Source organism: Prionailurus viverrinus, chromosome B3 (genome assembly GCF_022837055.1).
Source record: "Prionailurus viverrinus isolate Anna chromosome B3, UM_Priviv_1.0, whole genome shotgun sequence".
In the NCBI taxonomy this organism is placed as follows: Eukaryota; Metazoa; Chordata; class Mammalia; order Carnivora; family Felidae; genus Prionailurus; species Prionailurus viverrinus.
The window spans coordinates 116396136-116419315 of record NC_062566.1 but is presented as its reverse complement, the minus strand read 5'-3'; the positions used below and the strand labels follow the sequence as shown (position 1 = coordinate 116419315).

Genomic DNA, 23180 nt, shown 5'->3' with positions numbered 1-23180 from the left:
TAAGCTGCTGCTATATAGAACAGTCTTATTCATCTCTGTATCCCCAGCACCTCAAAGAAGCCCTGTTTCATTTTGTAACTGAATGAACACTACTGGACCAAATGCAAGACTTCCTTAGTCTCATCAGAACAATGTGTGTGTCCCTTTGCCTTTCTTTTGAAAGAAAGGCAAAGGGAAGAGAATGCGTTGTTTTTGTTTTTGTTGTTTTTCCTTATTGGGGCTGGGGAGGAGCTAACATTGCACGCTGCCTTTCATTTTCTCACTCACCTGCCTTTGCTGAAGAGGGACGAGACAGTTTCTGGCTATAGATGTGTGCAGCACTTTGGAAAGAGGAAAAGGGGCCAATGGTGTAACTGCCTGATCGACAGCGGGGCAGGCCAGCCGGGCTTGGTACGTTCTGTGTCCCAGGATGCACGAAGGGAGAAGCATTGTCAGGGACTGTGCTCAGTACAATTGTTGGCTGGTGAGACATGCTGGGGATAGCTGGAGGAATCTGACATAAAGAAGAATGATGGCCAGGCCCCGGTGAGAGGTCAGAGGTTGTAACGATAGATGACAAGTGGGTATTGGGAATTTTCTGCAGAAGAGTAGCAGCAGGACCAGAGAAAGAAGCAGAGGAAGAATTGGTATAGACTAATTTAGCCTCTTGTTCTGCTGAAGTGGTAAATCCTATTAAAACAAAAACAAAACAAAACAGATCATTTTAGGAAAAACTGACATAACCTCTATACAATATGAAGTAAGCATTTTTAAACATCAAAATAATCTTAGTGTGAAACAGAAATCATGAAAGATAGAGACTTTAATGAGTGTTCATCATGAACTTAGTGAATTTTGCCTACCGAGACAACCTGGCAACAGAAACAGTTTATTTTTAGTCCTTTTGAAAAGCTGGAGTCGAGACCACCTCCATCAACCAGAGCAGGCATTTTGCACATGCTAGGGCATTAGGACAAAGTTTCTGGTAGTGACAGCTAACTCCTCTCCCTCTGCCTTTCACCCTTCAGGGGCGGGGCGGGGGGGGGGGGTGGCGGGGAAGTGCTCCGAATTTCTAAACATTAAGAAAATGAAAAGTTCTTCAGAAGGAAAACGGGTTATCAATAAATACGAGGACATTCTAATGGAAGAGAAAGAACGCACAAAAGAACTTCTGTGGGGTAATGCCTCATGCTTTAGCCTCATTAGCTATCTGACGACTCTTTTTCTCCTCTTTTAGGGATTGATCAGAGAGCGGCAAATCTATGTAGGTTTGAAGTCACTCACGAGATAATTTATCAGAGTGAATTTCTGTTGCCTGCTGCTGTTTGGGTTGCTTTATTTTCACTTCTTCCATTGTCTCATGGTGATCTGAAACAGAAAATAAATCCTGATCAAATGCTTTCTATATAACTGTGCTTCCGAAATATAACTCAACTAAATAATCAATCCCAGGGAAAACTGCACATGTCGCCACACTTTCCCAAAGCCGGCCACATCCATAGTTCTGCTGAGGGGGCAACCAACCAAAAGATTCCCAACCATCCCCAACCCCAAGCTCCAGCTAACCAAACCAGGGAAAGAAAGATACTTAAACCCAGGGCAGCCATCCATGGATGGTAACAAGGACATGCCTTCCGGGGGGGGGGGGGGGGGGGGGAGGGGGGGGACAGAGGGGGTGGGGAAGGTATGAGCAGTCAGATGCCTCTGCCAGGAATTCAAACTAGGGAAACTAAAAAACCAAGCTGGCTGGCGGTACGCACTGGAGCAAAGAAGTCATCATACATACGGAGCAAGGCAACTACCAAGAGACAGAAAGAACAGCCCCCGTATCTGTGGGCATGATACCTGGAAACTACAATAGCTCTGTATCTTAAAGAAAACTCCTTGGCTTTACTTGAGCAAGCTGAGTGAGCTCACTTGAGATAGGGTGATCAGTATGTTCAATGACAAAATCACTCTATTAAATAAATCTCCACTCTAATAAACCTTTTTTTTTTTTTTCCTACCACAGAATTTTGAAACAGGACAGCTGGGGCTAACCATATACTTGGGGAAATATTCCAAAATCTTTCTCAAGGGCTAATTCATATAAAAGCTTAAGAGAGGCCATTTTGCAGATCATCTTTCAGAGTGAAAGAGTAAGGACATATGAATTATTTGCTGCCTATCACCACCAGCAGCGGTAACACTGTCACACGTGTGTTTGCTCATGTTTGTAATCAGTCTGGATACTATCAGATGTCATCATGTTGTTTCCTTGATGGAGGCCTTCCTACTGTCTCTCTCATTATTCTTGATAGGGACAGATCTTATGTAGAGACAGTCTTTAACACATGAACCCCAGAATTTCCAGGGGCCCATTTGTACAAACAGACACCGTTGAGAACATGCTGTTAGGGCTTCCCCACTACTGTCAGGGGAGAAGTTACCACTGAATGCCAGTGTAGGCCCTCAGCTCCCCAGGTTAACACACTTTTCTCTACCCCAACTCATTACAAGGACTCCTCGGCCTCTTCAGGCTCCCTTTCTCAATATTGTTATAGGAGGAGCTTTTCAAAGCTTCCACCAGCCTTCTTCCTACATGTACTCACCCAACTCCATCCACTAGACAATAAACTTTATGAAGTCAACGTACCATGGCAGTCTGATCACTGGACAGACACCTAGCAACTATCACAATGTCTGACACACAGCAGGTGGTCGGGAAAAATGTGTAGAAGGAATGAAGAACAGATGAATAAACTAGCTTTAGAACTTAGATAAGCTAGGAAAGCTCAAAGAAGAGGGCTGGGCTGGGGGCTTCTAGAAATATCGTTCCATTATACAGTGAGCTCAATATAAATAGGCTTTTGCAGACTAGCCTCTGAACCAAAATAGTTTTTAAAACATTAACACTGTTTCTTTGGGAACACTCAACTCTACATTAGAAATGACCGATTATCCCGGCTATTTCCACCGTAGACTGTGGTGGTCTTAACAGCAGGGAACGAGTCTCTGTCTTTTAATCTAGTGCTTAGCACTGACAGGAATTGGTGTAGATTTCCTTTGTCTTACATTTCCATCTAGATTTTAAATGGATCTTACTTCAAGGTGCAGAGCTTTATTTATAACAGAACATCATTGCTATTTTTTTTTTCTTTATCACATGACACGAGCTAGATAGTTCGGTCCACATGAATTCCAAAATCCCCAATCATGGAATTCCCTAGCAGTGAGCTCTTTTAGAAATGGATGGGAACATTCTGGGTTATCACAGTGACTGAAGAAAGCTAATAGCATTTAGGATGTGGGATTAAGGTTATTAGACATCCCACCAGGTACAGAACAGTCGCACACGACAAAAAAATCCTTCTATCTCAAATGCCATTGCTGATGAGCTAGAGGAAGCAAAAAGTGTAACAAGCGTGGGAAATAACCATTAGGAAAGACAGAAGAGCACAGATTAAGAGCACAAGCTTTCAGCTGGGCAGACGGAAGTTCAAATTCTTGTCCCACTGCACTGTAAAAGGTACCTTTAAGCAAGTTACTCAGTCTCTTTCAGCTTCTGTTTTCTCATTTGTCAAGAAGTTGAAAACTAGCACCCACTCCATATGGTTTTTTGAAAATAAAAGTCAGATCACATCCAACAGATTATAGTAATATGAGCGCTCACTAAATGTTAGCAATTATAAGTTTCTCTTGAAAAGCTCTCTGCTGTTAATTTTCATGAAAAAAAAAAAAAAATCAGACCAGGTCCCTCTTCCGCTTTGAGGACAAAAATGCAATGCCTCCTCACCCCCCATTCCCACACTGCAAAATTTCACCATCTTGGAGTCTGTCAGGGTTTAGGCAGCGCATTATTCTTGGCTCTCCTTTGCAGATCTCATTTTTTTCACTCGTTCTTCTTATTTTTCATTAATCAACCATCATACTTACCACCCTTTGCCCTGCTATCAGAATAACTGTTGCTGTTTTTAGAACTTTTTGAGTGAGTCCCCAGGAAGACACTTGCAGACTTGTTTTTTTGGGTATAAAAAGTCAACACCTCCTCCAGTTCAGCCTCACTGAAATGAGGAGAGAAAGTATGGTCAGAACAGGAAGCTCTTCTGGAAAATCTTTCCACCAGATTTTATTACGGAAATGGAGTCAGCTGGAGAAGGGGAAAATAAAAAGTATGAGCAGAAAACTCCCTATTAATAGATGGTTAAACAGGAATACAAACAAAGCAATCTAAAAAATTTAAAGCATGATGAGGCTTTATTCATTCCAAAGTGAATTTTCTAGATGCGCCGTCCAATATGGTAGCCACTAGGCATATAGGACTATTTAAATTTAAATGAATTAAAAGTAAGTACATTTAAAAATTCTTCTCAGACCAGCTGCATTTCACATACTCAGTAGCTACAACACAGAAGGTTCTACTGGCAGCCATGTTCTCTATCAGAGGTCAACAAACTACACACTACAAACAACAAGAGGGGTCAAACCCGAGGAGCAACCTGTTTTTGTACGGTTCCTCACTAAAAATGGTTTTTATATTTTTAAAGAAGACTGCTATAATGACCACATATATCCCACAAAGTCTGAAATATTATCTAGTCCTTCACGGTTTGCCCACCCCACTTCCAGATAACTGAAGTGTATTCACTAAAGGAGTCGCTTGTCATTTTAATTATCTATGTCAGAAATAAGACCTACCAGCATAACCATGGAAGAGCTCCCTAACCATCTAGTCCATGAAGGAAACTGAAGTACATGGTTCTAGGTCACTTCAAATATTGAAATTACCTGTCCTTTATGAACACCCACAAAATGGGAAGTATAAGGAATTTGATGAGGGCCCACGGGATTCTCCCAGTAAACACATTAGACATGGATTTTTAACACCTGTGGCAGCTTCTCAATGGCCCTTTGTATTTTTTTTCCTGGAGCCTGGCTATGTTCCAGATAAGTGGTCTTTAAATAGGCAAACTATTCCAGCATTATCACAAGGAACCTATATCCCACCTTCAGAATACATTGTAATGACCTAGGAAACCTAGGAACCCATTTCTAAGAATCTCAGAGTAAACCCCAAGGTCTCAAAGTGGAGAAGGTGAAGGGCCACAAGGCAAGTACCTCAGTAACTATGACAGATCTACCGCTGAGGTTACAAATGGGGCGAATGCCTCTGTATGTCCACGTGCTTTCTTTGGCCCTTCACAGAGAGGGGAGGGGGAAGGGGAAGGGGCAGGTTAAGGCCGATCAAAACACAAACTGCTTGATATCGCCTCTCTTACCCTTTGCCCACTTCATAATTTATGTTTCCTTGCCTGACTCCTGCAGGTATCTGGATTTACCAACCTTGACAAAGGTATCCATGTACCACCCCAAACGTAATAAAAAACTGATGATTGAACATATTTCCAACAATCGACATTTAATGTGCGATGACAGTAATAAATATGTTCCAGCATATTTTACCTCTAACTCTGTATCACTAGTTTTAGTATATATAATTCATTTCCAGCAAACAGTTAGGCCTGGTAGGGGGATACATGTCTCTTTTCAAAAAAGGTGGCTTCTCTTTTCTTTTTTTATATTGTAGGGATCTTGAAGATCCCCAAGAGGAATTAAACATTAATCTTTTTACTTTTTTTAAAAATTTTTTTTGAATGTTTTATTTTTATTTTTTTTTAAGAGAGAGAGAGACAGAGCATGAGCGGGGGAGGGGCAGAGAGAGAGGGAGACACAGAATCCGAAGCAGGCTCCAGGCTCTGACCTGTCAGCACAGAGCCTGACGCGGGGCTCGAACTCACAAGCCGTGAGATCATGACCCGAGCTGAAGCCGGACACTCAACTGACTGAGCCACCCGGGCGCCCCTAATTTTTTTAACTTTAAATGTAGAGCCATTTTCTGAACATAACCTCATTTTTGTTCTTTCCTGTTTTTATCATGCTGATGTGAGAAACCGTTTCTTGCTTTGTTTCTATAACTGTATTATCAATCATGTAACTCAAGACTCAAGAATGTCAACAAAATAACATGACAGTTTTGAACTCCTACAAAATGATAGATTTGTTTGCTGTGTGTTTAAGCACAAGATAGTGCGGCTATACTTAGGTCTGTACAAGGTATTAAACACAGATCAGATTGTGCTGGTGACTGATAAACCACCACCTGATTTAGCTTTATAAACCAACAAAGAATGGACTTTCTCCTGCTTTTCACTCCACAGTGACTTTGATGGTTGAAGACGAACAGGGTCACACAGATGTTTTATCCTTTATTTGAGTGGTTTTGTATGACTTTCTGTTTTGGAAAAAGTTCCCCCAGTAGGAGTCTCACAAAATTTTAAATGAAATGTTTTGTCACCTTTTCCTTTGGAAACATATTGTAAATGGACAAAATGGCCTGACTGATTTGTATCACAATGGAGCTGAATGCTGAGATTTTCAATCCTCAAAGCCAAATCTACGCATGGAGGACTGGTTCTATTTTGTATAAATTAGGTGTAACCCTCACGGTGTTGAGAAACTGCCAATTCCTCAACCTACTCAGCATAGGCAAAATTTGGTCATCACCACGGCATCAGTAGGTCAGGGATAAATTCAGCTTCAGTCGACACCGGAAGCCTCCGACTTCAACTTTCCAAAGGGCTCTCTCAGCACTTCAAGTGGTGTGTACTTTGAAGGCTGTCTAGAAATACAGCCCAGATACCTAGCAGCAGTGTTTTGATAACTGAAACCATGAGGACAACAACATGATTGGCTGAGATATGGAGAGGCCAAGCCTATGAAATGCTTTCTTTCATCCTGAGAGCGATTTTACTCACATTCCTACGTTAGAAACAAGGAAATATTGAGAACTGAATGGGGCAGTATGGAAGATAGAATAAGATAGTTTTTCTTAATAAAGAGTATCTTCTACCTTGCTTGTCTGATGAACTCCTGAAAGTTTTCTGTATTCACCCCATCTTCCTCCTCTTCCTCAAGTTTCTTCTTTGATTTCTTTTCAGCCATCTGTTCTGTTTCCTACCCAGTCCCCAACCCACAAAGGAAAACAGTAAGATAAAATGGCTCCTGATAAATGCACACTTCATCATCTGCTTTCATTACCATTGGGTTAATTTGTCTTTACAGTAAAGACATAATCCCTCCAGGTACTTTTGCCACCTATAAATTTGATATATTACTCTCTGCCACTGTTTCATAAAACATTTTGGAATTTCCAAATAAAGGTTGCAGAGTAAATGTAAATCCTTATCCTCTTTTTGCTTTCTGCCCACAAAGCCCCTTCAGGGAAGAACTTTTCATAGCAGCTTAGCAACATCTGTGCTCGCACTTGTAGCTTCACCGGTATGACCACAGAGATGCTGCATTTTGTTACAGTTAGGGAAAGGAAAGATCGGTCTTGGAACCTACTCCTATACCAGCATCCAAACTGAGTCAATTCTTCACTTACATAAGACATACCAAAATTCTCAACAGATCTGGAGTAAATTGCAGCCATGGATTTTTTTATATTGCTATTCTACTAACCATTCCACACATCTATACTAGCATCACTTAAATTTCCAGGCCTCCGTTTTGCCTTTTGCAAAACGACCATACATTTTTCTCCCAAATACTGATGTTTCCAAAGCATTCTAAGACCCTTGGATATCAGATGCTTTGTAAAATATTCTAACTGAATAGCATATTTCCTGGTCTTGGTTGTAAAATGATATCACTGTCTACAATGTTCTCAAGAGCAAAGTATAACTCTCTCAGGAAAGAAGATTATGTCATTCTATTAAATCCACAGTTCATTTGCTCTCAAACCGTCTATTTACCACTATCTACAGGCATAATGACAATGCAAATTCACATAGCTTGTGATTCATCTCAGATACACAACCCTCAAAGGGAATTTGCCTTTTTTAAAAAAATGTTTATTTATTTATTTTTGAGGGAGAGAGAGAGAGCGAGCGCAAACAGGGGAGGGCAGAGAGGGAGTCAGAGAATCTGTCTGACCACGCTGTCAACACAGAGCCTGATGAAGGGCTCAAACTCATGAACCGTGAGACCATGAGTGAGCCAAAACCAGGAGTTGGGCACTTAATCGACTAAGCCACCCAGGCGCCCTGGGAATTTGCCTTTTGATAAGCGTTAACGATGCCACTGGGCTTTCAGAAGTAATGAGCGGCTTTTCAGATCAGCTGGGTTAAGGAGCAAGGTCTAGCTCCCTGTAACAGTTACACACAAGGGATGACGATGATAGAAAAGAGAAGGACCTCTCCACCCAGCTGGACAGTGGCTTCTAGCCTTTGCTAACAGTGCGTGGCAATCTAACACACACAAGTAACAGATGAACCACCTACCTTGTTGTACACAAGAATAAAGTCGCCCAGTTGGTGGGCCAAGATTCTTCTGCGTTCCAGAAGTGCCAATCGTCGACTGGGTAATACCATCCTCATCGAGTGCTGGAGGTTACTTGATGCTCGTTTAAGGAAGCGAACCACTAGCTCCTATTAAGAGTCATGAGGGAAAGAAAGCAGGGATTGTGGGAAGCAACAGAAGATAAGGTATGAAGGATTTGCCCAACAGAGATACGAGAAGAGGTATACTATACATTTCAACAAAAAAGACCCAGAGCAAAAACATTAAGTACAGTAAGCATACAGAAAGACAAAGCAAAAGAAACTTATTCTCTCCCCTCAAAAAGCTGGCGATCAGAAAGGCAAAAGAAATACGCATACAAATTAACTACGTATTAAAGAAGTAACCGCAAAAGTATCACAACCCACATGCAAACAGTACTATCATAATTCGAAGTGTAGATACCACTTCTACCAGGGCGATCAGAGAAAGCTTAAGCTTAAGGGCAAGTAGCTTTCACGGATAGCGGAAATTAAAACCATGGGAGCAGATGAAATCATCAAAGGTGAGACGGAAGAGAAAGAACAGAAATATTCATAGGAAAGAGGAGGAAGAATCAGAAACGAAAGCAAAAAACCCCATGGTAGAAACACCAGACATTTACAAACAAACAAACAAACAAACAAAACAAAACAACAAGGAGAAAATAGTGTCATGGAGGTCAAGGGGGTTAAAGGCCCCATGTCAAAAGCTTCCAAGAGGCTGGAGCTGAAAAGGACCAAGGCCAAGACAAGGCCCAGGATCCGGCCATTGTGAGATGATTTCAAGACAATGCTTCCAGTAGAGGAAAGGGAATAGAAGGAAGAGGCTAAGAAGTGCATGGGTAATGAAGAGCAGAAACCACAATTTCAAAAGTTTAGTGCTAAAGAAAAAGAAAGAACAGCTACTCTATGCTTGAGAGGTGATGGCTTCTTTTTTCCTTCCCCACGACGAAGGGGGCTTGCTGGCGGGTAGTGCACAGTGGAAAGTCATTAAAGGGGACAAAGGGCACATCTCACTTGGCATGGGGCAAGGGATTTTGAAATCTGAACAGATACCAATCAGATCATTCACATTATCACAAATGCTTCAAAGGGACATTTTGTGAGACCAGGGGCCTTAAAGATCATTGTTCCTTCCCTCTCCACCACCCCCCACAACATGAAAAAATTGCCTTAAGATGATAGATTTGGGGGACCTTCTATTAATGCACCTCCTGTGAGCTGTGATAAAGAATCTCTAACCCTCACCTGGAGCAGACAGAGCAATTCTACCCCTACCTTCCTCATCAACAAGCCCACCGCCACAATCATCAGGGAATGGGTCAGGGTTTGCTCTCTAGATATACTTTCACACAGGAACGCACAGAACTGGTATTAGGTTTTGCAGTGATGATCCGAAGCATTCTTGTAACAAATCCCATTGAAATCCTGTGTGAATTCCAAGCCAGCACTTACAGCGGTTACTCTCTTCTGAGCTATTTTTTTATCCCTTGCATTTGATTTCCGTTCATTGTCCTTTGGTGCTCATTTCCTCCAGCATAAAGGATAACCAGAGGGTTGGAGCGTACGGTTCTACTCTGCTATCTCTACTATAGGGTGGTTTAAGCTGTTATATTAAAATATTATTTTTTCACAGTGGAGCAGACAAACTGACTCTCAAAAAGGCAGGTTCAATTTTCCACTTGGAAAGAGGAGAGCTAACATTTTCCACTGACAGTCGAAGGATTATTCACAATGCACAAGGTTTTATCTCTGGGTTGTATTGGCTACTTTACTTTCACAAGTTGTTTTCTGGGATGTCCATCACGTTTTCATAATAAGCCTGGCATATCACATGCCTCTTGTATGTGGAGAACTGAACATTATGGTAGGGTCACCACCGAGATGGACAAAGGATGCAGACTTCTCAGCCTTAAAAGTCGCTCTCTTTGCAGTGACAGATCCCTGTGGTTAAAAGGCAAAGAAGGGCTACAGCTTCTTCTATAAGCGTTGGTCTTACCAAAGAGCGTGACGTTCCTGATCCTTCCAATTCAAAAAGAAAACCAAACCTTGCTAGAATATTAAATTCTAGGCATGTTCAAATGACTGACACACAGCAAAAATTATGACACAGTTTGTTTCCAGTCATCTCAGAATTTTATAAAATTTTAACTAGTAGAGAGATAAAGTTAACATGGAGGATGGTACATTCTCAGAGGGCCTATGACAAAGCATTGATTTTCAGAGTGAACGTGACCCCTTAGGACACAAAACAAATGCCTTGTGATGCACAGAAACGACAGAAAACCAAATAACGTACAACGGTAACATCAGGGCTCAAGTTCCAGTCTCACCACACACAAGCTGTGGGACCACAGGCAAATTACCTCCCTGCTCCAGGCCTTTGTTTCTGCATCTACAAAATGGGGATGACAGTGCCTACATCAAAGAGTTCAGACAACGTGAAGTTGCTTGAGAAAGGGCTCTAGGTTGTTATTCTTTTGGGGGGCTTTGCACAGCGCCTGACATGCAATGAGCAATCAGTTTCCATTTCCAGAATGAAATAAACTGATGCCCTCAACACACAGTGTGATGAACATGGCCCCAGATCAAGGAGCCAGTTCACATTAAAGTAAGAGAAATCCATCAACTATAGTGAAGAACAATTCTTTCACCGGAAGAATATAATGCTCTTCACCCTTGGGGGGAAAAACGGAAGAAGAAGAAGAAGAGGAAAGAAAAGAAACAGGGCAAGTAAAAAGGTTCCAACAAGAAGAGCCTCACCATCTGTTCATCCTCTTTGGCAGCCCAACTGGCACTGAACGTCTGACCTCCACTGTCTTTCATCAGGCGAATCTGAACATGCTGGAGATAGGCAGAGAACGCTCTTCGGGCCTGCACTTTGCTATAGAAATCCAAAACAACATACCATTACGAGACAGAATGGTAAGCCTACCAAATGTGTACCTGCCTCATTCAAAGCGGGCTCTGAGGATCCTCCTATTAGGAAGGCTAAAAAAATGAAGCCCATCATGCAGTCATTGACTAAAGATTCCTTCTACACAGTGCATGAGGTGGGTTTTTTTTCCTATTAACAGAATCAAAGATGGAGAATCCTATTTATTTTCTCATTATTAACAGAGGGGAAAAAAACCAAACAGGAATAGGAAATCAGGTTTCCTATTCTTACACCTTATCTCTGAACTTTTTAACAACTTTCCTGGGGGAGATGGGCAGGCAAAGTATTGAATCTTCACAAGAACCTTTGCATTCATGTGGAAAGGTTTTCCTGCCTTGGAGGCCCAAAGTATATACTTACCAGTTGGTGCAAAAGTATGCTTTTGCTATGGCAACTAATATTTCTGGTGTGCAAAAGCCTCCGAAGCAGGAAATCGATAAATCCTACAAAGGAACTTTTGAGACCAAATCTTAAAGTCCTGCTTTTCTCAACTACAAGACAGGAATGGCAGGAGCCCAGAACAAATGAGTGAGGTCCAACAGAGTTTGGCGTAGATGAACTGACAGGCTGGGACGAGCCCAGATGTTCAGTGGGAAAACAAAATCTTTACATGTAGTAAAAAAAAAAAGCACCTCAGCGACATCACTGGAGAACTCAGCTGATCTCTGCTTGGTGGTCTAGGCTGGAAACAAGGAAATCTGTTGAAGCTACGGTTTAGAAGACAGAAAGGCCAGAGACACACTGATGATTTTCACTTCAGCTGCTAATTGTAGCGGATCTGTTTTCCTTCAGGAGAGATTTTGGTTACTTCAGCTGATCGGCCTTCTGACACTGCAGCCAGAATTACATCAGCGAAGATTAGGGCCCAACACAAACTTTGTTTACAATCCTCACACATGCAATCACTGAATGCTTTCTATTCACTGTTCCTCCAAAGTTAGGATGAAGGACTTGACCAGAGTGAACTGGACATCCTAACAGGGTCTAGGTCTAACCTCTGCGTATGTGCTGGAGGGACCGAAGAGGAGGGGAGTCAGGTTGGAAGCAGATTTGCTCTTCAGAGTTTAATATAGAAGATCTTCAAAGCATAAAATACAAGTAAGGCTACATGTTTCTAACTAATGGGGATAGTTTATGGGAGCACAGTATGATTCTGAAAAAACAAATTTCTATTTTCAAATGTTTCTCAACAAGGACACTTATATTCTTGTTCACCTGGAGACCACCTTCCCCTCAACCATTTACCTCCACAACAAACTATTTGCAAGACAAAACAAATGACAAAAATTCTTAATTTTCATCCACAAATTCACTTGCTACCTAATGAGGTAGAAATGGCATGTTTCACATATCTCCCAGGTAGCAGAATACCTCATTTCATTAATCATTCCTCTAATGCTGAAGCGTGAAGGTCTGTTGGATAAGGGAGATGTCACTTCGAAGTTGAGATTTCAATCGTTATTTTGTTGTAAGTCATTGCCACAAATCAAATGAACAAGTATGGAGGTTTCCGTTTCTATAAACCTTATTGAAGGGACCCCTGGGTTGTTAATTCTGAGACTGCCCCCAAGATACTTGGACACACTGGTTGGCTAGGCATTTTCAACATACCAAAAAAGATGAAAGAATGAAAGCTAGAAATGATTTATACCAGTGAAACTTGGTTTTAAAACCATAAAAGCTTATATGGATCCTCAGTATAAAAAATACGCAACTAAAGGCTGGGGCCTGGAGTCTCGAATCCTTGCCACGACCTCCCTGAGACCCCTCAGTAGCCACTGAGGTGCCCCACAGAATCATGGGTAGCTACAGGGAACAGAGTCTGAAAACCACTCATTTGCATTAACACACCAGGCAACTACAACAGTTTACTCAGTGAAAGTCAGATCCATAAGATTTATGAAGAAATCATTTATTTCTACAACAGCTAAGTAGAATGTTATTGCTGGAAAGGGCCTCAGAATATAATCCAGTGGTTTTCAAATGTTCTATTTCAACTCAGTGGAATCCTTTTTCCCCCTCAGAAAGCACAGTCCGAAAAACATTTGTCTAACCTTATACCTTGGCCTGAAAGAAAAGGAAACTGAGGCACGGAGCAGCTCTCTGACTGGCCGCCATGATCACACAGCCAGCTGGGAATCACTAAAAAGCGAAGAGAGAGTCCAGGTCTTCCAACAGTTCAGTGAGCTCTCAACTAACAGACTCTTCCAAACCTTAACTCCATCTGCATACCTCCCCAAACCCCGACGTCACCCGCCACCCGTGCAATATAAGAACTGCCCTCTAACTTAGAAAATAAAGGCCATCGTGCATAAATACGTAAACTCCTTTCCTCTTTAACTTCTAACTACTACACTCAGCCCATAGTGCTTTCTTTCTGACTTAACAGGAAGAGAGACCCCTCCAGTGGCCTCTTTTGCCTTTCTTTGGGGCCCTTCTCTATCAATATATCCATTTCTGTATCTCTGGTCTTCTTACCATCAAATCCTTCCCCTCGTCTATAAATAAGCTTCAGAATCCCCATCGTTGGGAGAAAAAAAAAAATCCTTTTCTCTTAGCTCACTCCTCACTCTCTCTGATGTGTTCTCATCTTCTTTTCATTGCCAAATCCTCTGAAAAAGTTAGCTTGCACTTGCTTTCTTATTTCTCAACTCGTAATTTCTCACAACTCAGAGGCTGGCCCTATGTCAGAAATGCAGGAGTCTTTTCTCACTCTTCATGCTCTTTTGGGCCGCCTGAAGCATGCTGCAGCTTGGAACTCTCATTCTGGAGAGTTCTACCACACTCCCACCTCTTACGCTGATGCTTACCTCTCTAGCTGCTAGTTCCTATCTCTTTACTATTAAACACCAGTTTTCCCCAGGGCTCAATTCTCCTCCTTTTCTCCAGTCTATGCTTGCTGGACTAAATGAATTGGACAAGTTCACTCACTCTGAAGGTCTTAACTATCAACTGCCCGATCCTGTTCACCTCTTACCCTCAAAGTGATATCTTCACCTATCCGCTGAGCAACTTCATCCCAGAGCCCTCCCTCCGCCTCACCGTGCCCCAACTGAAACATCATTTTTATCCTGAAACCAACTCCTATGCTCCTTAAGTGGACTGATGGCATCGCCAAGTTGCTACGTTTGGAAAAATCCAGCCTCTCTGGAGTTCTTACATCTACAGAGACCAAGCCCTGCCAATTTTAACCTGCAAATTTCATCCGGTCCATCCCATTCCCTCCATTCCTATAGTCGTGGCTCTGGTCAAGGCCTTCATCTTTCTGGCTCTGGACTACTGTGACAGCCCCTAACTCACCTTTATGCCATTAGTTCTCCTCTTATCAATTACTGCCCCACAATGCACCTAGAATTTACTTTCTAAATCAAGGTCTGACCATAGCATTCATCTGCTTAAAAATTATCCATTTAGAAAATACAGTCCCAGTTCCTCTTAAACCCCTTTGTGATCAAATGACATCCAATTATTTAGTCGTATCTCTTACTGCACACTTCTCCCCGGGTAACTCCACTACGCTAACCCAGGTTTCTCAAACTCGCCAAGCTCATTCCAATTTCAGGGCCTTCAGACTTGCTTGTCTGCCTGGAACATTCTGCGCCCTGATATTCCAAGACTTGGCTCCTTCTCATCATTCAGGACTCACCTCAAAGGTTACCTCTTCATGCCTGAACATGACAATCTAAAGAAACCCTCCACCCAATTACACTCTAACACTACAACCTGTTCTTTCTGCATTGCACTACTTACTCCCTGAAACTACCTTGTTTCTTTGTTTACCGTCAGTACACCCCCCAAGACCGTAAGCCCCACGAGCCTGTCTTGGTTTCTACCGTAACACTACCATAGCCTGGCACATTCCCGCACAGGGTGGGTGCTCGATAAACTTCTGTTGAAGGGCTGAATGAATGACTAGACTATCACATCTCCCTGCCTTTGTTTCCTCTCCTGGCACTTCCGCACTTAGCTGTCACCTCTCGGCCCTCGTGGCATCCTACTCATCCGCCAAAGCCTGATTCAAATATTGCCACCTCCCTAATGTCTCTCTAGGCCTCCCAGGCAAGATCAGTCACTCTGTTTTCTGTATTTAAGATACAGAGCGCTTTGTCCATACTGGCGCCCCCGCTCTTTAAGGATCCCTACCCAAAACCGTGGGCTGCTTGAACTCTGTGCTTTTAGTGACTGACACTCCAGCCCAACAAATATTTGTTGGGCCAGTGAGACCTGGGTATGGATCGCAGCGCTATACCTTGGGCAAGTAACTCCTCTTGACAATTATTAATATTCAAAACAACATCAAAAGTAATGACATTCTTCCTTAGTAACAATAACAACAAAATCAGAGTCATTACTTCCCAGGACCACTGTCAGAAAAGGAAAATGGCTGTAGAGCCATCAGCCCAGGACCTGGTACACAACACAAGTCATTGGTTTTACTATTACAACTACAAAAGGTACATACCTAAGATTGCCGTTATCTTGCAGAATCTGCATCAGATTAAATTTAGGCTCTGGCTCCTGAGTCTCAATTTTGCAGCACTGTTCACCTTTATTGTTCCATTCAGAAACTTTCGCGGCATTTTCTTTGGGTGAATTTTCTACCATAACAGTCAGTGAGGGGGTGTATTTGGCTTGACTTTCTCCAAGGGACCCTGCAGACTCCTCCTGGGAAGCCTCCTGTTCTTCATCTTCGTCGTCTAATGCAACTTCTTCCTCCTCTTCACTCTCTGTCTCGGTTTTAACATTCATTTCAGCTGGTTGAGTGATCACTAAATGCGAAGAATCACTAATGTTGCTGAAAAAAGATTAAATTTTCCTCTCTCCCAATACCTTCCTTTTATCTTTTTAATAAAATCCCATTTCTAAATCAGACCACAAGAGAGGCACAACATCAACAGCACACACATACCACTCTACAGTCTTACATATTTCAAAAGCCTACAACGACCTCCATTAGAGTTCACGTTCCTCACCATAATACCAATGGCTCTCTCTCAACGTCAGGCAAACATCTTGGGTAGAGTAATCTCTACAGTGTGTTGGAGGTTTTCAGAAGGGCACAAGGAGCAGGGGAACATCATTCTATCCTATGTTTATTCATTACCTTTCTCTTTCACCAACTTGGAAGGTCTGTGAGGACAAGTACTATACCTTTTTTATTCACCAATGAAACCCTAGTGACCAACATGCCTGATACAGGTGCTCAACAAAGGAGGGAAGGAGCGGGCGGGCGGGTGGGGGGAAGGAAGTCAGTCCATCAATCATGACAAACAGACCTATGACATGGGAGCATCTTGGAGAGAAACACATTCCTCTTTGTTCATGTTTAAAATATTTATATGATTTGTCAATGTCAAGGGATGAACCAGCTTTAATACCTAATTATGAAAAACCTGAACAACAATGCTCAGGGTTCCATTAAACTTCACTAAACTGTTTCTTTCTACTGATTTATCTCTACATCTCAAGTATTTAGCCATGGGCCAAAACGTATGTGCTTCAGTTATTCCCCAGCACAAATACTATAGACTGGAAGATTTAGAAACTTCCAACCCTTTTGAAATTAAGTTTCAGAGAAAAAGACTACGCAGAAAAATTAAATGTATGCGATGAGGAAGGTTCTGATTCATTAAGTATGAAGTAAGAAGCTGATCAACTGGGCCTGGCAGGACCCGGACAGTGGAGTTTGGCGTAAGCTCACCAGCAGGTACCTGGGTATTTTGGCCTCATTGCTCTCAATCTGCCATTCCGTCGTCGACGTTTCCGCACCTCCAAAGACAGGAGCTTCCTCTCATAGAGGGCAGCGTGCAGTTTGGCCTTGGAGTTCATACTCTCCACCTTCAATTCCGGTGCTCCGTCAGCAGCCAGTCTATGGAAAAAAACAATATGGTTGCTACAGCCTTCAGAAAGCTCTCCTTTATTCCAAGGCTAAGCTTGACAGAATTCTGTAACCACAACAGGTTGGGCATGGTATGTCTACTGAATTCTAAAAAGTTTGACAGAAAAATGGGAATACTGGAATTGGAATCTACATTAAAACTTCCCTAAGGGCCTGTCTGAATTTAGTAAATATTCTGAACAAAAACATGTCTGAAAACAATGTTTAAGGGGGTGCCTGGGTGGCGCAGTCGGTTAAGCGTCCGACTTCAGCCAGGTCACGATTTCGCGGTCCATGAGTTCCAGCCCCGCGTCAGGCTCTGGGCTGATGGCTCAGGGCCTGGAGCCTGTTTCCGATTCTGTGTCTCCCTCTCTCTCTGCCCCTCCCCTGTTCATGCTCTGTCTCTCTCTGTCCCAAAAATAAATAAACGTTGAAAAAAAAATAAAAAAAAAAAAAGAAAACAATGTTTAAGTGTTTTTAAAGTATTCAGTCAGGCTGGCTGACGGTTTACCGCAAAGACCATAAAGTGCCACCCAATACCTTATACCTAGGGGTGACTGGGAGATACTGGCAACGCTTTCATTCTTAAGCTGGGTGGTGGCTAGAGGTGTTTGTTTTATTGTTACTCATTATAGTTTACTCAGACTTATACAAATATTCTTCCAATGTATACACTATTTAATAAACACAAATTTAGCAGAAGTTGAGACAAGGGGAGGAACGTTTGATAGCCTGTGAATATGGTAGCCCAGAGCTAAGACTTATGGGGGAAAGTCTCAATCAAAAGTTACCAAGACCCCGAGGCACACCAAGTCTCAAACATTCCAATAAAAGGAACTCTCCTCCCTAAGAGTCTACTTAGTTACAGGAAGAGATAGGGGGAGGTGGTAGGGACTCTCCAGCTGGTGATTACAGGTCAGGAGTTAGTGTCAGAGGCACAGACAAGGGAAGGCAGCAGATGGTGGACAAAGCCAAGTTCAATCAGGTCATGAACGGGAAATGGGGTGGACAGAGGATGGCAGCAGCTACATTAGGCATTAAAGTACGATAAATCATAAATGAGGGAAGTGACTGGTATCAGGCCCAATCCAAACAAGGACTGGGAAAAGTACTGGGCAGGCAGAGCTAACTAGGTCAGCAAAGACAGAGAGGGATCTTGGTCAATGGGTCAGAAAAGAAGTGCCCATGTCAGTGTCTAAACCAGGCAGCTAACTCTGAATACTCAGAATGCAAGATCTAACTGGTTGGCTCTGAATTCTCTCTCTTGAACTCCCTGGAACTCAAATTGTATTCCCTTTGAGGTCAAGGAATCATCCTCAATTCTCTGAGAGTTTTCAATCTCTAAGCATGATGGAAAGACTGTGTCTTTTGGTCTATTTAGGTGCTTTAGGGATTTCTGAGTAGATAAACTGGACAGTAAATCTTCTAGAATCTTTCTCTCTAGAGCAGGAAATTGAGCCAAGAATAGAGATGGTCCTGACACATGGGGGCAGACACCAGAAGCAAATTAATAAACTCTAAAAATAGTTCCAAGTTCAAAGCCAGTTTACCATAGTCCCAAAAACTGAACACTGCACCCCCCTCACACACGCATGTAGTTGTGAAAATAAGATTTTTAGCCAGTTAAAGAAAATGAAACAAAACTAACATTTTAAAATAACAACTATGAGCTTCTAAGAAACCCTGAATAGACCAATAAGTTCTAAGTATTACAAGGGATGGAGGTAGGGAACGATGGAGAAACTATGAATCTGATAAACAGAATTAATAGTTCTATACGGGTAAAGACCAGGCTTGCGTGTCAGTCACTGGATCAGAAATGGTCCTGAGACTGCCCAGCACATAGCTGACATACCATTAATATTTTTAAATAAACAACTGAATTCCCTGTAAGTAAATTATAACACCTTTTAGCTACATCTACCTCATTTTATTTTTCTAACATTGTATTCTGAAAATATTTACACAAACAGAAAAGTTTTAAGAACTGTACAGCAGACAGCCATGTACCCATTGCCTAGTTTCTGAAATAAATATATTGCTATATTTGTTTCAGCACATATATATCCAACCATCCCTTCTTCTATTCATCCACCAATCCATTTAATTTTTAAAGCATTTCAAAGTTACACACAGATGTCAGTGCACTTTGTACCTAAATGCTTTAACATGCACATCGTTAGTAGCTAGAGTTCAGTATTTGTTTTATGGGTATTTGTTTTTGGTGTTTTGGTTTATTGTTTCTGTTTAGTTTGTTTGTTGGTGAGCTAAACACCATATACAGTGAAATACCCAAATACTATAATGCCCATTTGTGTTCGACATTATGCCCATTGTGTGAAATACCCATATACAGTGCCCATATACAGTGAAATACCCAACTACTATAATGCCCATTATATGTGTTCGACATATAATGCCCATTGTGTAGGACAAATGCCTAGAACTATGTAACCCGAGCTCTAACATTACCACCCCTTCAGAAAGTTCTCACGAAGCTTTCCAGTCAATCCCTCCCTCACACTCCTAAAGGAGACCACTGTCCTAAGTTGTTTCGTTACATATTAGGTTTGCCTACTCTAGAACTTCTTAAAAATGGAATTGCACAGTATGAACTCGTATAAGTTTCCTTTCATTCTGCCTGTTTTTGAGATTCATCCATGTGATGTGCATCCATACTTATGCCTTTGTACGGCTCAGGATTAGTCCACTCTATGAATAATCCACAGTTCACCTACTCTCTGGTTATCGGACCCCTAGGTTGTTTCCAGTTTGGGAATATTATGAATGAAGCTGCTATGGACATTTTTGTACAAGTCGTTTTGCGGTTACGTTTTTCATTCCTTCTGGGCAGAGATCTCAGCACGGAGCTTTCAAGGCTAGCAAACTGCCAGACCCTCCTAAAGAACTCGTACCAGTTTCTGCTGCCAACGACAATGCACCAGAGCTCCATTAGCTCCACACCATCTGATGCTGTCGGTCATTTTCAGGTTGTTCCCAGCTTTACTGAGCTGTCGCTGACAAATAAAATTGTAATGTATTTAAAGTGTACAACACAATGACATAATGCGAGCCATTCTGCTGGATTTCAGTGGTATCTCGTAGTTTAACTTGCAATTCTCTGATAACTAATGGTGTTAAGCACGTTTTCATGAACATACTGGCCACTCACATACCTTCTATTTGAAGTGTCTGTCCAAGTACTTTACCCATTTGTAAGAGGGCTGTCTTCTAATTTTTCAGTTATAGGAGTCTGAAATACTCTCTAGACACCAGACCTTTGTTTGATGAATATCTTCACCCGGTTTATGGCCTGCCTGGTCACTTTCCAAACAGTATGGGATGATGATAATTTTGAGGAAATCCAGCTTATCATTTTTTCTTTTTTGGGTACCACTTTCTGCGTCATGTTTAAATCTTTTGCCAAGCCCAAAGTCCCAAAGACACTGTCCTAGATTTTCCTCAAGAAATTTTATCGTAAAAGCTTTTCTGTTTATGTCTCTGAATCATCACTAATTTTTCTGGGAGACAGGGGCTGAGGTTCAGTTTTAAAAGTACAATATCCAGTTCCAGTCCTATTTGTTAAAAAGTTTCCTTTCCCCATTGGATTACTTTGGGCCTTTTGATGCAAGTCAAATGACCACATAGATATAGGTCTGTTTCTGGACTCTCTTTTCTGTTCAACTTGCCACAGTTTTGATTACTATAACATTGTAGTATTTCTTTAAGTAAGGTACCCTAAGTCTTTTTCAAGATGACTTTGGATACTCTAAGTCCTTTGTATCTCCACATACAAAAACAAAAAAAAACCTTAAAGTCAATTTCTGCTTTGGTGAAGAAAAATATAGTGGATTTCTACAAAAAAAAAAAAATATCTATATCTATATATATATATATACTGGAATTATTATATATATACACACATATATATATGTATATATATATAATATATATATATATACAATACATATACGTATATATATACTGGAATAATGTATCAGATCTTTAGATCAATTTGGGGAGAACAGACACTTTTTGCAATATTCAGTCTTCTAATCCATGAACATCACATATCTCCCCACTTATTTAGATCTTCTTTCATTTATTTCAGTAATATTTACTGAATATTTAGCTTTTACTGTATAGGTATTAAACATATTTTATAAAATTTACCCTTGAGAATTTCGTATTTTCAAATGCTACCATAAGCAAAATTTAATTTCATTTTCAAATTATTTACTACTAGTATTTAAAACTACAATACATTTTAGTATATTGACCTTATGTTCAAAGACCTTGCTAAATGCAATGATATGTTCTTGTAGTTATTCTGTAGATGTTTTAAGATTTCCTATTAACTTGGGGTGCCTGGGTGGCTCAGTCAGTTAAGCGTCTAATTTTGGCTCAGGTCATGATCTCATGGTTCATGAGTTTGAGCCCTGCGTCAGGCTCTGTGCTGACAGCTCAGAGCCTGGAGCCTGCTTTGGATTCTGTGTCTCCCTTTCTCTCTGCCCCACCCCTGTTTGCGCTCTCTCAAAAATGAATAAACGTTAAGAAAAAAAAAAAAAAGATTTCCTATTAACTAGCTCAGATCATCCAAGATGAAAGACATTTGATTTCTTCACTTCCAATCTGTATGCCTTTTCTTCCCCAACCCTTGCTTCATTGTACAGCTTGGGACTTCTAGTATAAAGTGACTACAAATGGTGAAAATGGACATCTTGATGTCTTATGATTCATGGAAGGAAGCCTTCAATATTTTACCATTAGGTATGATGATAGCAATAGATTTTTTATAGACGGCATTTACCAAATGAAGAAATTCCTTCTATTCCTTATTTACTAAGAGTTTTTATCATAAATGTGTTGAATTTCATCAGATGCTTTTTTTTTTTTGGATCTAATAAAATGATCATCGGGTTTTTTCCCTTTGTATATGGTGAATTATACTGATGAATTTTCAAATGTTAAACCAACATTGCATTACTAGGAAAAACCTCTCTTAGTCATATGTATTACCCTTTTTTTATACTGGTAGATTCAATTTGCTACTATTCTTTGAAGAAATTTTGTGTCTCTGTTCATGAAGATATTAGCCTGTAATGTTCTTTTTTAATGTATACTTATTTACTTTGAGAGAGAGAGAGCACATGCGCGAGACAGGGGAGGGGCAGAGAGAGAATCCCAAGCAGGCTCTTTGCTGATAGCAGAACCATGAAATCATGATCTGAGCCAAAATCCAAAGTCAGACACTTAACCAACTAAGCCACCCAGGCACCTCCCCTACCTTTTTAAAAATGTCTTTGTCAAGCTTTGGTGTCATAATTAATGTTGGCGTCATAAAATGAATTGGGACGTGTCTCTTCCTATAGTTTTGAAAGAATTTATGTAAGATTGGTGCTGTTCTTCCTCAAATGCTTGATAGAATTCACGCGAAACTACTGGGCTTGGGGTTTTCTTTGCAGAAAGATTTTTGATTGCAAATTCAATATTCTGAATAGATATGGGACTATTCAAAATTTCTATTTCAGCTTGTGTCATTTTTGTCAAGTATTCCCTCCCAAGGAATTCAGACATTTCCTCTAGGTTGTCAAAGCAATGGAATAAGGTTATTAATAAAACTCCCTTAATGTCCTTTTGATTCTGTAGGATCTATAAATTACTTCCTTCTTTCCTATCTGATATTGGTAATTCTTGTTCTTTCTTCTTACTAGATCAGTCTACGTAAGAGTTTATGAATTCTATCTTACCAGTGAACAATTTTAGATTTTACTGGTTTTCTTTATTGTTTTTCATTTAATTGATTCCCACCCTTTATTATGTCCGTTCTTCAATTTACACGGGTTACTCTTCTTTATCTAGTTTCACAAAATGGAATGTTAGATCAGTGATTTAGTCCTCTGTTTTCTAATACAAGCATTTAAGAAGCTATAAGTTGCCCCCAAAACATGACATGAGCTGCATCCCACACATTTTAATGTTACATTTTTATTATCATTCAGTTTGAAATACTTTCCAATTTCCC

At 41.0% G+C, this 23180-nt stretch overlaps 1 protein-coding gene across 16 annotated transcripts in view; it reads right to left on the bottom strand.

The window, feature by feature from the left end:
- The window catches only part of TTLL5 (tubulin tyrosine ligase like 5), a 286873-nt gene that overhangs the window by 166601 nt on the left and 97092 nt on the right, over window positions 1–23180 (bottom strand). For 12 of the 16 annotated variants that reach the window (XR_007153248.1, XR_007153249.1, XM_047863906.1 and 9 more), the window contains 8 exons: window positions 16979–17146; window positions 15740–16072; window positions 11103–11223; window positions 8301–8447; window positions 6869–6972; window positions 3895–4022; window positions 1264–1347; window positions 268–669 (listed from right to left, as the gene is read on the bottom strand). Coding sequence is in view for 14 of the 16 variants with exons in the window: in XM_047863906.1 (XP_047719862.1) it covers window positions 268–669; window positions 1264–1347; window positions 3895–4022; window positions 6869–6972; window positions 8301–8447; window positions 11103–11223; window positions 15740–16072; window positions 16979–17146 (1487 nt within the window). In the remaining 2 variants the exon portion in view is untranslated. The remainder of the gene's footprint in view (window positions 1–267; window positions 670–1263; window positions 1348–3894; window positions 4023–6868; window positions 6973–8300; window positions 8448–11102; window positions 11224–15739; window positions 16073–16978; window positions 17147–23180) is intronic. The other 4 variants (XM_047863910.1, XM_047863914.1, XM_047863913.1 and 1 more) reach the window with 1 other exon arrangement.